General features: G+C 48.6%; 1 protein-coding gene across 2 annotated transcripts in view; it reads right to left on the reverse strand.

The window, feature by feature from the left end:
- LOC132827234 (serine/threonine-protein phosphatase 4 catalytic subunit-like) overlaps positions 1 to 692 on the reverse strand; it is a 56,711-nt gene extending 56,019 nt beyond the window's left edge. For both annotated transcript variants that reach the window (XM_060843862.1, XM_060843863.1), the window contains exon 1: positions 606 to 692. In XM_060843862.1, the coding sequence (XP_060699845.1) occupies positions 606 to 663 (58 nt within the window). In that variant the 5' untranslated portion in view covers positions 664 to 692. The remainder of the gene's footprint in view (positions 1 to 605) is intronic.
- Between the last annotated feature and the right edge of the window lie 13,014 nt (positions 693 to 13,706).

Raw genomic sequence — 13,706 nt, forward strand, 5'->3', positions numbered from 1 at the left:
CCCCCCCCCCACTCCAAAACAGGACCCCCCAACCCCCCCCCCACTCCAAAACAGGACCCCCCAACCCCCCTACTCCAAAACAGGACTCCCCTCCCCCCCCAACCCCCCCACTCCAAAACAGGACCCCCCAACCCCCCCACTCCAAAACAGGACCCCCCAACCCCCCTACTCCAAAACAGGACTCCCCTCCCCCCCCAACCCCCCCCACTCCAAAACAGGACCCCCCAACCCCCCCCCCACTCCAAAACAGGACCCCCCAACCCCCCCCCCACTCCAAAACAGGACCCCCCAACCCCCCCCCACTCCAAAACAGGACCCCCCAACCCCCCCACTCCAAAACAGGACTCCCCAACCCCCCCCCACTCCAAAACAGGACCCCCCAACCCCCCCCCCACTCCAAAACAGGACCCCCCAACCCCCCCACTCCAAAACAGGACCCCCCAACCCCCCCACTCCAAAACAGGACCCCCCAACCCCCCCACTCCAAAACAGGACCCCCCTTCCCCCATCAGCCCCGACATCCCCCTCCCTCCCTCCCTCCCGGCTGTTGACACCGTTACCCCCCCCCCGGTGCTCGGGCCCCGCCGCCACCGGCGGCTCTTTACCGGAATCCCGTGGAGACTCGGAACCGGCAGCGGCCTGGAGGCCAGCGGAGACACGCATGCGCGATGGAGAGCGCGCGCACGGCCTCTCGGGAGTTGTAGTCCCGAATGACCATGGAACCGGAAATGACGCAAGGGGAGGGCTTTGTCGGCTCCATGCCTCTCGGACCCACGGGGTTTAAAGGGACCTCACCCCCCCCCCACAACCCACGGGGTTTAAAGGGACATCACCCCCCCCAACCCACGGGGTTTAAAGGGACATCACCCCCCCAACCCACGGGGTTTAAAGGGAGCTCTCTCTTTTGGATCCATTGCACTTCAAGGGGCTGCACACTCCCCTGGACCCTCCCGAGTCAGTATATATTTCTAAAGGTGAAACCTGCTGAGGTTTATTGAGGATGTAACAGGAGGCTTGACAAGGTAAATGCTGTTGATGTGGTGTTCATGGATTTACAGAAAGTATACAAAAGGACAGGGGGGAATATGGATACAAAACTGGATACTTTGCATTTATATCACATTCCTTCATCTACTAATTTCACCAAACTGATTGCACTATTAAACTGGGTGATTGCTCATAGTGTTCAGGGATGTGTAGGTTAGGTGCATTAATCTGGGGTAAATATAGAGTAACAGGGTGTGGGAATGCATCAGAGGGTCAGTGTGGACATGTTGGGCTGAATGGCCTGTTTTCACACTGTAGGGATCAAAGTAAATTCTTAGGCTAACAATAAAAATCTTTGAAATCAAAGACTATGCAGTGGTCACTCTTATCAATCCTGTCATGGACAAATACATCTGTTGGTGGATTGGTGAGGATGAGGTCATGTATGTTTGTCGCTCACCACCTGCCGCAGACCCAGCGATGTCCTTTAAGACCTGACCAGCTCAATCAGTAGGGCTGTTGCTGAGCCACTCTTGTTGGTGGGCATTGTCATCCCCTACCCAGAGTGCATTCTGTGTCCTTGCCATCCTCTGTGCTTCCTCTAAGCGTTGTTCAACATGGTGGGGTACTGATTCATCAGCCAAGGGAGAATGGCACATGGTAATCAGCAGGAGGTTAGCTTGCCAATATTTAACCTGAAGCCATGAGACTTTGAAGAGTCTGGATTCAGTGACGAGGGCTCCATTCATGGGGATAGGAAGGGTGAGAGTCGAGGTCAGTGGGACATGGGTGAGGGGCAGGGTTTAGGGTGTGATGGTGAGGATTGTGGTTAAAAGTGAGGTTGGGCATGGCGAGCAGAGTGGAGAGTGCGTGTAGCAGTGAGAGAGGTTGGCAGTCAGAACAGAGTAGAAAATGTGGTGCTGGTAAAGCAGCCGGTCAGGCAGCATCCGAGGAGCAAGAGAGTCAACGTTTCAGGTGGCACCGTGACTCAGCAATTAGCACTGCTGCCACACAGCTCCAGGGATGAAGGTTCAATTCCTGCCTTAAGCAGCTGTCTGTGTGGAGTTTGCACATTCTCCCCATGTCTGCGTGGGTTTCCTCCAGGTGCTCTAGTTTCCTCCCACAATCCAAGCTGTGCAGGTTAGGTGAATTGGCCATGCTAAATTGCTCATAGTGTGAGGTGCATTAGTCAGGGGTAAATATAGGGTTGGGGAATGGGTCTGAGTGGGTTGCTCTTCAGAGGGTCGGTTTGGACTAGTTGGGCCGAAGGGCCTGTTTCCATACTGTATCGAATCGAATCTAGCTCCTGATGAAGGGCTTATGCTTGAAACGTTGACTCTCCTGCACCTCAGTTGCTGCTTGACTGACTGTGCTTTTCCAGCACCACACTTTTCGACTCCGACTCTCCAACATCTGCAGTCCTCACTTTCTCCCGGCAGCCAGAAAAGTGGTGAGGTTGGGAATAGGGTTGGGAATAGAGTGAGGGCGGGGGTGGGAGTGAGACTGTTCCAGTTGGTGTCAATTTGATCAGACAGGATCCCTCAGTGCTGCCCAATCGGCTCCATGGTCAGTGAGTTCTGCTGGTAATGGATGAAGATCAGGAGAGTGAAGGATCAAAACTGAGATTCATCAGCAAATAGCATTGAGTTATTGGGCTGCAGTTGAACATTGGGACCTGGGAGGTGTGAGGAAGCTGAACAGCACACGAGGCACCCAGCAGAACCTCCTCAAAATCCACCTGTAATTTCACACCCATAATCCTTCTCAGGGCTATCGCAAATATTATTCTCCACACTGAGACTTGGGGATCACTCCTTTCCCTTCTTACACGTACAAAGAGAGTCACAGGACCAGAGACATTTCCATGCTGATTTTTTAATCATCAGTTCCTGCAGGTCCGACTATCAAAGATGGAGAGTGGGGGGTCTCCCAGTTGCTGGTGAATATGAATCAGGAACAGGAGCAGCCCACTCCCTCCTTGAACCTATTTTGCCATACATGAAGGTCACTCCATAATTCCTGTCTGCCACTGTGTGATAACTCAGGAAACCCGACTGGAAAGGGGTATCATTTGTTGCTGAACACAACAATAGAGCCACTACTCATGGTGTACAGAGGCCTGGGGATGGGCAATTCTGCAGCTCCATCCCTGGCTGTGCTTTCCTTTCTGTTTTCCAGTTACCTGTTCTGAGGTGTTATTGAAGGTGGGTCTCCTGGCTCAGGGATCTGGGTCTGCTTAAGGACTCAGGTGACGAGTTCCAGGCCAATACCTGGCACAAAGGGAACTATTCTCAATGAGCTCCACAGGGAGATTAATTAGTGATTCCCCATGGGTCTTGTAGGGGTTATCACACTCTGATAATCTTTCCCCCCGTTATCAAGAATCTATGTATAAAAATATTCAAGGACTCTGCTGCTATTGTGTTGTTTGGAAGAGGTTTCCAAAGATTCAAAATTCTTTGTGAAGAAAAGGAATTCTGTCTTAAATGGATAATGCCTTATTCTGAAATAGGACTAGATTTTCCTACAATAGCAAACATCCTTTCCATATCCACCCTGATAAGATCCTTTAAGGAATAAATGTGGTTCAATCAAGTCACATTTCACTCCTCTAAACTCCAGTGAATACAAACCCTTAGCCTATCCAATCTTTCCACATAAAACAACAAGTACATTCTCGCTACTAGTTTCATAAATAATCTCTGAACTGCCTCCAATGCACTTACATCCTTCCTTAACTAAGGAGACCAGTACTGCACACAATGTTCCAGACGTGATCTCACCAGGGTCCTGTATAGCATAGAAGCATAGACAATAAGAGCTGGACTAGGACATTCGGCCCTCAGTCCTGTTCTATATGATCATGGCTGATCATTCAACTGAGTACACTGATCTTGCTTTCTCCACATACCCTTTTAAAAAGATAAGTAAGCCCTGTCAGTTCCAGAAAAACACCAAACATAAGGTGTGGCTATCAGCGTGACAGTGAGTGTGATATAGGGTGTGACCATCAGTGTGACAGTGAGTGTGACATAGGGAGTGACCATCAGTGTGACAGTGAGTGTGACATAGGGAGTGACCATCAGTATGACAGTGAGTGTGATATAGGACATGACCATCAGTGTGACTGTGAGTGTGATATAGGGAGTGACCATCAGTGTGACAGTGAGTGTGATACAGGGTGTGACCATCAGTGTGATGGTGAGTGTGATATAGGGAGTGACCATCAGTGTGACAGTGAGTGTGATATAGGACATGACCATCAGTGTGACAGTGAGTATGATATAGGGTGTGACCATCAGTGTAATGGTGAGTGTGATATAGGGAGTGACCATCAGTGTGACGGTGAGTGTGATATAGGGAGTGACCATCAGTGTGACAGTGAGTGTGATATGGGGAGTGACCATGAGTGTGATGGTGAGTGTGATATAGAGAGTGACCATCAGTGTGACAGTGAGTGTGATATAGGGAGTGACCATCAGTGTGACAGTGAGTGTGATATAGGGCAAGACCATCAGTGTGACAGTGAGTGTGATATAGGGTGTGGCTAACAGTGTGACAGTGAGTGTGATATGGGGAGTGACCATGAGTGTGATGGTGAGTGTGATATAGAGAGTGACCATCAGTGTGACAGTGAGTGTGATATAGGGCAAGACCATCAGTGTGACAGTGAGTGTGATATAGGACATGACCATCAGTGTGACAGTGAGTATGATACAGGGTGTGACCATCAGTGTGATGGTGAGTGTGATATAGGGAGTGACCCTCAGTGTGACAGTGAGTGTGATATAGGGGGTGACCATCAGTGTGACAGTGAGTATGATATAGGGTGTGACCATCAGTGTAATGGTGAGTGTGATATAGGGAGTGACCATCAGTGTGACGGTGAGTGTGATATAGGGAGTGACCATCAGTGTGACAGTGAGTGTGATATGGGGAGTGACCATGAGTGTGATGGTGAGTGTGATATAGGGAGTGACCATCAGTGTGACAGTGAGTGTGATATAGGGAGTGACCATCAGTGTGACAGTGAGTGTGATATAGGGGGTGACCCTCAGTGTGACAGTGAGTGTGATATAGGGAGTGACCATCAGTGTGACAGTGAGTGTGATATAGGACATGACCATCAGTGTGACAGTGAGTGTGATACAGGGTGTGGCTAACAGTGTGACAGTGAGTGTGATATAGGGAGTGACCATCAGTGTGACAGTGAGTGTGACATGGGGAGTGACCATGAGTGTGATGGTGAGTGTGATATAGGGAGTGACCATCAGTGTGACAGTGAGTGTGATATAGGGCAAGACCATCATTGTGACAGTGTGTGTGATATAGGGTGTGGCTAACAGTGTGACAGTGAGTGTGATATATGGGGTGACCCTCAGTGTGACAGTGAGTGTGATATAGGGAGTGACCATCAGTGTGACAGTGAGTGTGATATGGGGAGTGACCATCAGTGTGACAGTGAGTGTAATATAGGGAGTGCCCATGAGTGTGACAGTGAGTGTGATATAGGGAGTGACCATCAGTGTGACAGTAAGTGTGATATAGGGTGTGGCTATCAGTGTGATGGTGAGTGTGATATAGGGTGTGACCATCAGTGTGACAGTGAGTGTGATATATGGGGTCACCCTCAGTGTGACAGTAAGTGTGATATAGGGAGTGACCATCAGTGTGACACTGAGTGTGATATAGGGAGTGATCATGAGTGTGACAGTGAGTGTGATATAGGGTGTGGCTAACAGTGTGACAGTGAGTGTGATATAGGACATGACCATCAGTGTGACAGTGAGTGTGATATAGGGTGTGGCTAACAGTGTGACAGTGAGTGTGATATGGGGAGTGACCATCAGTGTGACAGTGAGTGTGATATAGGGCAAGACCATCAGTGTGACAGTGAGTGTGATATAGGGAGTGACCATCAGTGTGACAGTGTGTGTGATATAGGGTGTGGCTAACAGTGTGACAGTGTGTGTGATATAGGGTGTGGCTAACAGTGTGACAGTGAGTGTGATATGGGGAGTGACCCTCAGTGTGACAGTGAGTGTAATATAGGGAGTGACCATCAGTGTGACAGTGAGTGTGATATGGGGAGTGACCATCAGTGTGACAGTGAGTGTAATATAGGGAGTGCCCATGAGTGTGATGGTGAGTGTGATATAGGGAGTGACCATCAGTGTGACAGTAAGTGTGATATAGGGTGTGGCTATCAGTGTGATGGTGAGTGTGATATAGGGAGTGATCATGAGTGTGACAGTGAGTGTGATATAGGGTGTGGCTAACAGTGTGACAGTGAGTGTGATATGGGGGTGACCCTCAGTGTGACAGTGAGTGTGATATAGGGCAAGACCATCAGTGTGACAGTGAGTGTGATATAGGGAGTGACCCTCAGTGTGACAGTGAGTGTGATATAGGGAGTGACCATCAGTGTGACAGTGAGTGTGATATAGGGGGTGACCCTCAGTGTGACAGTGAGTGTGATATAGGGAGTGACCATCAGTGTGACAGTGAGTGTGATATAGGACATGACCATCAGTGTGACAGTGAGTGTGATACAGGGTGTGGCTAACAGTGTGACAGTGAGTGTGATATGGGGAGTGACCATGAGTGTGATGGTGAGTGTGATATAGGGAGTGACCATCAGTGTGACAGTGAGTGTGATATAGGGCAAGACCATCAGTGTGACAGTGAGTGTGATATAGGGTGTGGCTAACAGTGTGACAGTGAGTGTGATATGGGGAGTGACCATGAGTGTGATGGTGAGTGTGATATAGAGAGTGACCATCAGTGTGACGGTGAGTGTGATATAGGGAGTGACCATCAGTGTGACAGTGAGTGTGATATAGGGAGTGACCATCAGTGTGACAGTGAGTGTGATATAGGACATGACCATCAGTGTGACAGTGAGTGTGATACAGGGTGTGGCTAACAGTGTGACAGTGAGTGTGATATAGGGAGTGACCATCAGTGTGACAGTGAGTGTGATATGGGGAGTGACCATCAGTGTGACAGTGAGTGTAATATAGGGAGTGACCATGAGTGTGATGGTGAGTGTGATATAGGGAGTGACCATCAGTGTGACAGTGAGTGTGATATAGGGGGTGACCATGAGTGTGACTGTGAGTGTGATATGGGGGTGACCATCAGTGTGACAGTGAGTGTGATATAGGGTGTAACCATCAGTGTGACAGTGAGTGTGATATAGGACATGACCATCAGTGTGACAGTGAGTATGATACAGGGTGTGACCATCAGTGTGATGGTGAGTGTGATATAGGGAGTGACCATCAGTGTGACAGTGAGTGTGATATAGGACATGACCATCAGTGTGACAGTGAGTATGATATAGGGTGTGACCATCAGTGTAATGGTGAGTGTGATATAGGGAGTGACCATCAGTGTGACAGTGAGTGTGATATGGGGAGTGACCATGAGTGTGATGGTGAGTGTGATATAGGGAGTGACCATCAGTGTGACAGTGAGTGTGATACAGGGAGTGACCATCAGTGTGACAGTGAGTGTGATATAGGGGGTGACCCTCAGTGTGACAGTGAGTGTGATATAGGGAGTGACCATCAGTGTGACAGTGAGTGTGATATGGGGAGTGACCATGAGTGTGATGGTGAGTGTGATATAGGGAGTGACCATCAGTGTGATGGTGAGTGTGATATAGGGAGTGACCATCAGTGTGACAGTGAGTGTGATATAGGACATGACCATCAGTGTGACAGTGAGTATGATATAGGGTGTGACCATCAGTGTAATGGTGAGTGTGATATAGGGAGTGACCATCAGTGTGACAGTGAGTGTGATATGGGGAGTGACCATGAGTGTGATGGTGAGTGTGATATAGGGAGTGACCATCAGTGTGACAGTGAGTGTGATACAGGGAGTGACCATCAGTGTGACAGTGAGTGTGATATAGGGGGTGACCCTCAGTGTGACAGTGAGTGTGATATAGGGAGTGACCATCAGTGTGACAGTGAGTGTGATATGGGGAGTGACCATGAGTGTGATGGTGAGTGTGATATAGGGAGTGACCATCAGTGTGACAGTGAGTGTGATATAGGGAGTGACCATCAGTGTGACAGTGAGTGTGATATAGGACATGACCATCAGTGTGACAGTGAGTGTGATACAGGGTGTGGCTAACAGTGTGACAGTGAGTGTGATATAGGGAGTGACCATCAGTGTGACAGTGAGTGTGATATAGGGAGTGACCATCAGTGTGACAGTGAGTGTGACATGGGGAGTGACCATGAGTGTGATGGTGAGTGTGATATAGGGAGTGACCATCAGTGTGACAGTGAGTGTGATATAGGGGGTGACCATGAGTGTGACTGTGAGTGTGATATGGGGGTGACCATCAGTGTGACAGTGAGTGTGATACAGGGTGTGACCATCAGTGTGATGGTGAGTGTGATATAGGGAGTGACCATCAGTGTGACAGTGAGTGTGATATAGGACATGACCATCAGTGTGACAGTGAGTATGATATAGGGTGTGACCATCAGTGTAATGGTGAGTGTGATATAGGGAGTGACCATCAGTGTGACGGTGAGTGTGATATAGGGAGTGACCATCAGTGTGACAGTGAGTGTGATATGGGGAGTGACCATGAGTGTGATGGTGAGTGTGATATAGAGAGTGACCATCAGTGTGACAGTGAGTGTGATATAGGGCAAGACCATCAGTGTGACAGTGAGTGTGATATAGGGTGTGGCTAACAGTGTGACAGTGAGTGTGATATGGGGAGTGACCATGAGTGTGATGGTGAGTGTGATATAGAGAGTGACCATCAGTGTGACAGTGAGTGTGATATAGGGCAAGACCATCAGTGTGACAGTGAGTGTGATATAGGACATGACCATCAGTGTGACAGTGAGTATGATACAGGGTGTGACCATCAGTGTGATGGTGAGTGTGATATAGGGAGTGACCCTCAGTGTGACAGTGAGTGTGATATAGGGGGTGACCATCAGTGTGACAGTGAGTGTGATATAGGGTGTGACCATCAGTGTAATGGTGAGTGTGATATAGGGAGTGACCATCAGTGTGACGGTGAGTGTGATATAGGGAGTGACCATCAGTGTGACAGTGAGTGTGATATGGGGAGTGACCATGAGTGTGATGGTGAGTGTGATATAGGGAGTGACCATCAGTGTGACAGTGAGTGTGATATAGGGAGTGACCATCAGTGTGACAGTGAGTGTGATATAGGGAGTGACCCTCAGTGTGACAGTGAGTGTGATATAGGGAGTGACCATCAGTGTGACAGTGAGTGTGATATAGGACATGACCATCAGTGTGACAGTGAGTGTGATACAGGGTGTGGCTAACAGTGTGACAGTGAGTGTGATATAGGGAGTGACCATCAGTGTGACAGTGAGTGTGATATGGGGAGTGACCATGAGTGTGATGGTGAGTGTGATATAGGGAGTGACCATCAGTGTGACAGTGAGTGTGATATAGGGCAAGACCATCATTGTGACAGTGTGTGTGATATAGGGTGTGGCTAACAGTGTGACAGTGAGTGTGATATATGGGGTGACCCTCAGTGTGACAGTGAGTGTGATATAGGGAGTGACCATCAGTGTGACAGTGAGTGTGATATGGGGAGTGACCATCAGTGTGACAGTGAGTGTAATATAGGGAGTGCCCATGAGTGTGACAGTGAGTGTGATATAGGGAGTGACCATCAGTGTGACAGTAAGTGTGATATAGGGTGTGGCTATCAGTGTGATGGTGAGTGTGATATAGGGTGTGACCATCAGTGTGACAGTGAGTGTGATATATGGGGTCACCCTCAGTGTGACAGTAAGTGTGATATAGGGAGTGACCATCAGTGTGACACTGAGTGTGATATAGGGAGTGATCATGAGTGTGACAGTGAGTGTGATATAGGGTGTGGCTAACAGTGTGACAGTGAGTGTGATATAGGACATGACCATCAGTGTGACAGTGAGTGTGATATAGGGTGTGGCTAACAGTGTGACAGTGAGTGTGATATGGGGAGTGACCATCAGTGTGACAGTGAGTGTGATATAGGGCAAGACCATCAGTGTGACAGTGAGTGTGATATAGGGAGTGACCATCAGTGTGACAGTGTGTGTGATATAGGGTGTGGCTAACAGTGTGACAGTGTGTGTGATATAGGGTGTGGCTAACAGTGTGACAGTGAGTGTGATATGGGGAGTGACCCTCAGTGTGACAGTGAGTGTAATATAGGGAGTGACCATCAGTGTGACAGTGAGTGTGATATGGGGAGTGACCATCAGTGTGACAGTGAGTGTAATATAGGGAGTGCCCATGAGTGTGATGGTGAGTGTGATATAGGGAGTGACCATCAGTGTGACAGTAAGTGTGATATAGGGTGTGGCTATCAGTGTGATGGTGAGTGTGATATAGGGAGTGATCATGAGTGTGACAGTGAGTGTGATATAGGGTGTGGCTAACAGTGTGACAGTGAGTGTGATATGGGGAGTGACCATGAGTGTGATGGTGAGTGTGATATAGAGAGTGACCATCAGTGTGACAGTGAGTGTGATATAGGGCAAGACCATCAGTGTGACAGTGAGTGTGATATAGGACATGACCATCAGTGTGACAGTGAGTATGATACAGGGTGTGACCATCAGTGTGATGGTGAGTGTGATATAGGGAGTGACCCTCAGTGTGACAGTGAGTGTGATATAGGGGGTGACCATCAGTGTGACAGTGAGTGTGATATAGGGTGTGACCATCAGTGTAATGGTGAGTGTGATATAGGGAGTGACCATCAGTGTGACGGTGAGTGTGATATAGGGAGTGACCATCAGTGTGACAGTGAGTGTGATATGGGGAGTGACCATGAGTGTGATGGTGAGTGTGATATAGGGAGTGACCATCAGTGTGACAGTGAGTGTGATATAGGGAGTGACCATCAGTGTGACAGTGAGTGTGATATAGGGGGTGACCCTCAGTGTGACAGTGAGTGTGATATAGGGAGTGACCATCAGTGTGACAGTGAGTGTGATATAGGACATGACCATCAGTGTGACAGTGAGTGTGATACAGGGTGTGGCTAACAGTGTGACAGTGAGTGTGATATAGGGAGTGACCATCAGTGTGACAGTGAGTGTGACATGGGGAGTGACCATGAGTGTGATGGTGAGTGTGATATAGGGAGTGACCATCAGTGTGACAGTGAGTGTGATATAGGGCAAGACCATCATTGTGACAGTGTGTGTGATATAGGGTGTGGCTAACAGTGTGACAGTGAGTGTGATATATGGGGTGACCCTCAGTGTGACAGTGAGTGTGATATAGGGAGTGACCATCAGTGTGACAGTGAGTGTGATATGGGGAGTGACCATCAGTGTGACAGTGAGTGTAATATAGGGAGTGCCCATGAGTGTGACAGTGAGTGTGATATAGGGAGTGACCATCAGTGTGACAGTAAGTGTGATATAGGGTGTGGCTATCAGTGTGATGGTGAGTGTGATATAGGGTGTGACCATCAGTGTGACAGTGAGTGTGATATATGGGGTCACCCTCAGTGTGACAGTAAGTGTGATATAGGGAGTGACCATCAGTGTGACACTGAGTGTGATATAGGGAGTGATCATGAGTGTGACAGTGAGTGTGATATAGGGTGTGGCTAACAGTGTGACAGTGAGTGTGATATAGGACATGACCATCAGTGTGACAGTGAGTGTGATATAGGGTGTGGCTAACAGTGTGACAGTGAGTGTGATATGGGGAGTGACCATCAGTGTGACAGTGAGTGTGATATAGGGCAAGACCATCAGTGTGACAGTGAGTGTGATATAGGGAGTGACCATCAGTGTGACAGTGTGTGTGATATAGGGTGTGGCTAACAGTGTGACAGTGTGTGTGATATAGGGTGTGGCTAACAGTGTGACAGTGAGTGTGATATGGGGAGTGACCCTCAGTGTGACAGTGAGTGTAATATAGGGAGTGACCATCAGTGTGACAGTGAGTGTGATATGGGGAGTGACCATCAGTGTGACAGTGAGTGTAATATAGGGAGTGCCCATGAGTGTGATGGTGAGTGTGATATAGGGAGTGACCATCAGTGTGACAGTAAGTGTGATATAGGGTGTGGCTATCAGTGTGATGGTGAGTGTGATATAGGGAGTGATCATGAGTGTGACAGTGAGTGTGATATAGGGTGTGGCTAACAGTGTGACAGTGAGTGTGATATGGGGAGTGACCATGAGTGTGATGGTGAGTGTGATATAGAGAGTGACCATCAGTGTGACAGTGAGTGTGATATAGGGCAAGACCATCAGTGTGACAGTGAGTGTGATATAGGACATGACCATCAGTGTGACAGTGAGTATGATACAGGGTGTGACCATCAGTGTGATGGTGAGTGTGATATAGGGAGTGACCCTCAGTGTGACAGTGAGTGTGATATAGGGGGTGACCATCAGTGTGACAGTGAGTATGATATAGGGTGTGACCATCAGTGTAATGGTGAGTGTGATATAGGGAGTGACCATCAGTGTGACGGTGAGTGTGATATAGGGAGTGACCATCAGTGTGACAGTGAGTGTGATATGGGGAGTGACCATGAGTGTGATGGTGAGTGTGATATAGGGAGTGACCATCAGTGTGACAGTGAGTGTGATATAGGGAGTGACCATCAGTGTGACAGTGAGTGTGATATAGGGGGTGACCATCAGTGTGACAGTGAGTGTGATATAGGACATGACCATCAGTGTGACAGTGAGTGTGATACAGGGTGTGGCTAACAGTGTGACAGTGAGTGTGATATAGGGAGTGACCATCAGTGTGACAGTGAGTGTGACATGGGGAGTGACCATGAGTGTGATGGTGAGTGTGATATAGGGAGTGACCATCAGTGTGACAGTGAGTGTGATATAGGGCAAGACCATCATTGTGACAGTGTGTGTGATATAGGGTGTGGCTAACAGTGTGACAGTGAGTGTGATATATGGGGTGACCCTCAGTGTGACAGTGAGTGTGATATAGGGAGTGACCATCAGTGTGACAGTGAGTGTGATATGGGGAGTGACCATCAGTGTGACAGTGAGTGTAATATAGGGAGTGCCCATGAGTGTGACAGTGAGTGTGATATAGGGAGTGACCATCAGTGTGACAGTAAGTGTGATATAGGGTGTGGCTATCAGTGTGATGGTGAGTGTGATATAGGGTGTGACCATCAGTGTGACAGTGAGTGTGATATATGGGGTCACCCTCAGTGTGACAGTAAGTGTGATATAGGGAGTGACCATCAGTGTGACACTGAGTGTGATATAGGGAGTGATCATGAGTGTGACAGTGAGTGTGATATAGGGTGTGGCTAACAGTGTGACAGTGAGTGTGATATAGGACATGACCATCAGTGTGACAGTGAGTGTGATATAGGGTGTGGCTAACAGTGTGACAGTGAGTGTGATATGGGGAGTGACCATCAGTGTGACAGTGAGTGTGATATAGGGCAAGACCATCAGTGTGACAGTGAGTGTGATATAGGGAGTGACCATCAGTGTGACAGTGTGTGTGATATAGGGTGTGGCTAACAGTGTGACAGTGTGTGTGATATAGGGTGTGGCTAACAGTGTGACAGTGAGTGTGATATGGGGAGTGACCCTCAGTGTGACAGTGAGTGTAATATAGGGAGTGACCATCAGTGTGACAGTGAGTGTGATATGGGGAGTGACCATCAGTGTGACAGTGAGTGTAATATAGGG

The sequence above is a fragment of the Hemiscyllium ocellatum genome, chromosome 24 (genome assembly GCF_020745735.1).
Source record: "Hemiscyllium ocellatum isolate sHemOce1 chromosome 24, sHemOce1.pat.X.cur, whole genome shotgun sequence".
NCBI lineage: Eukaryota > Metazoa > Chordata > Chondrichthyes > Orectolobiformes > Hemiscylliidae > Hemiscyllium > Hemiscyllium ocellatum.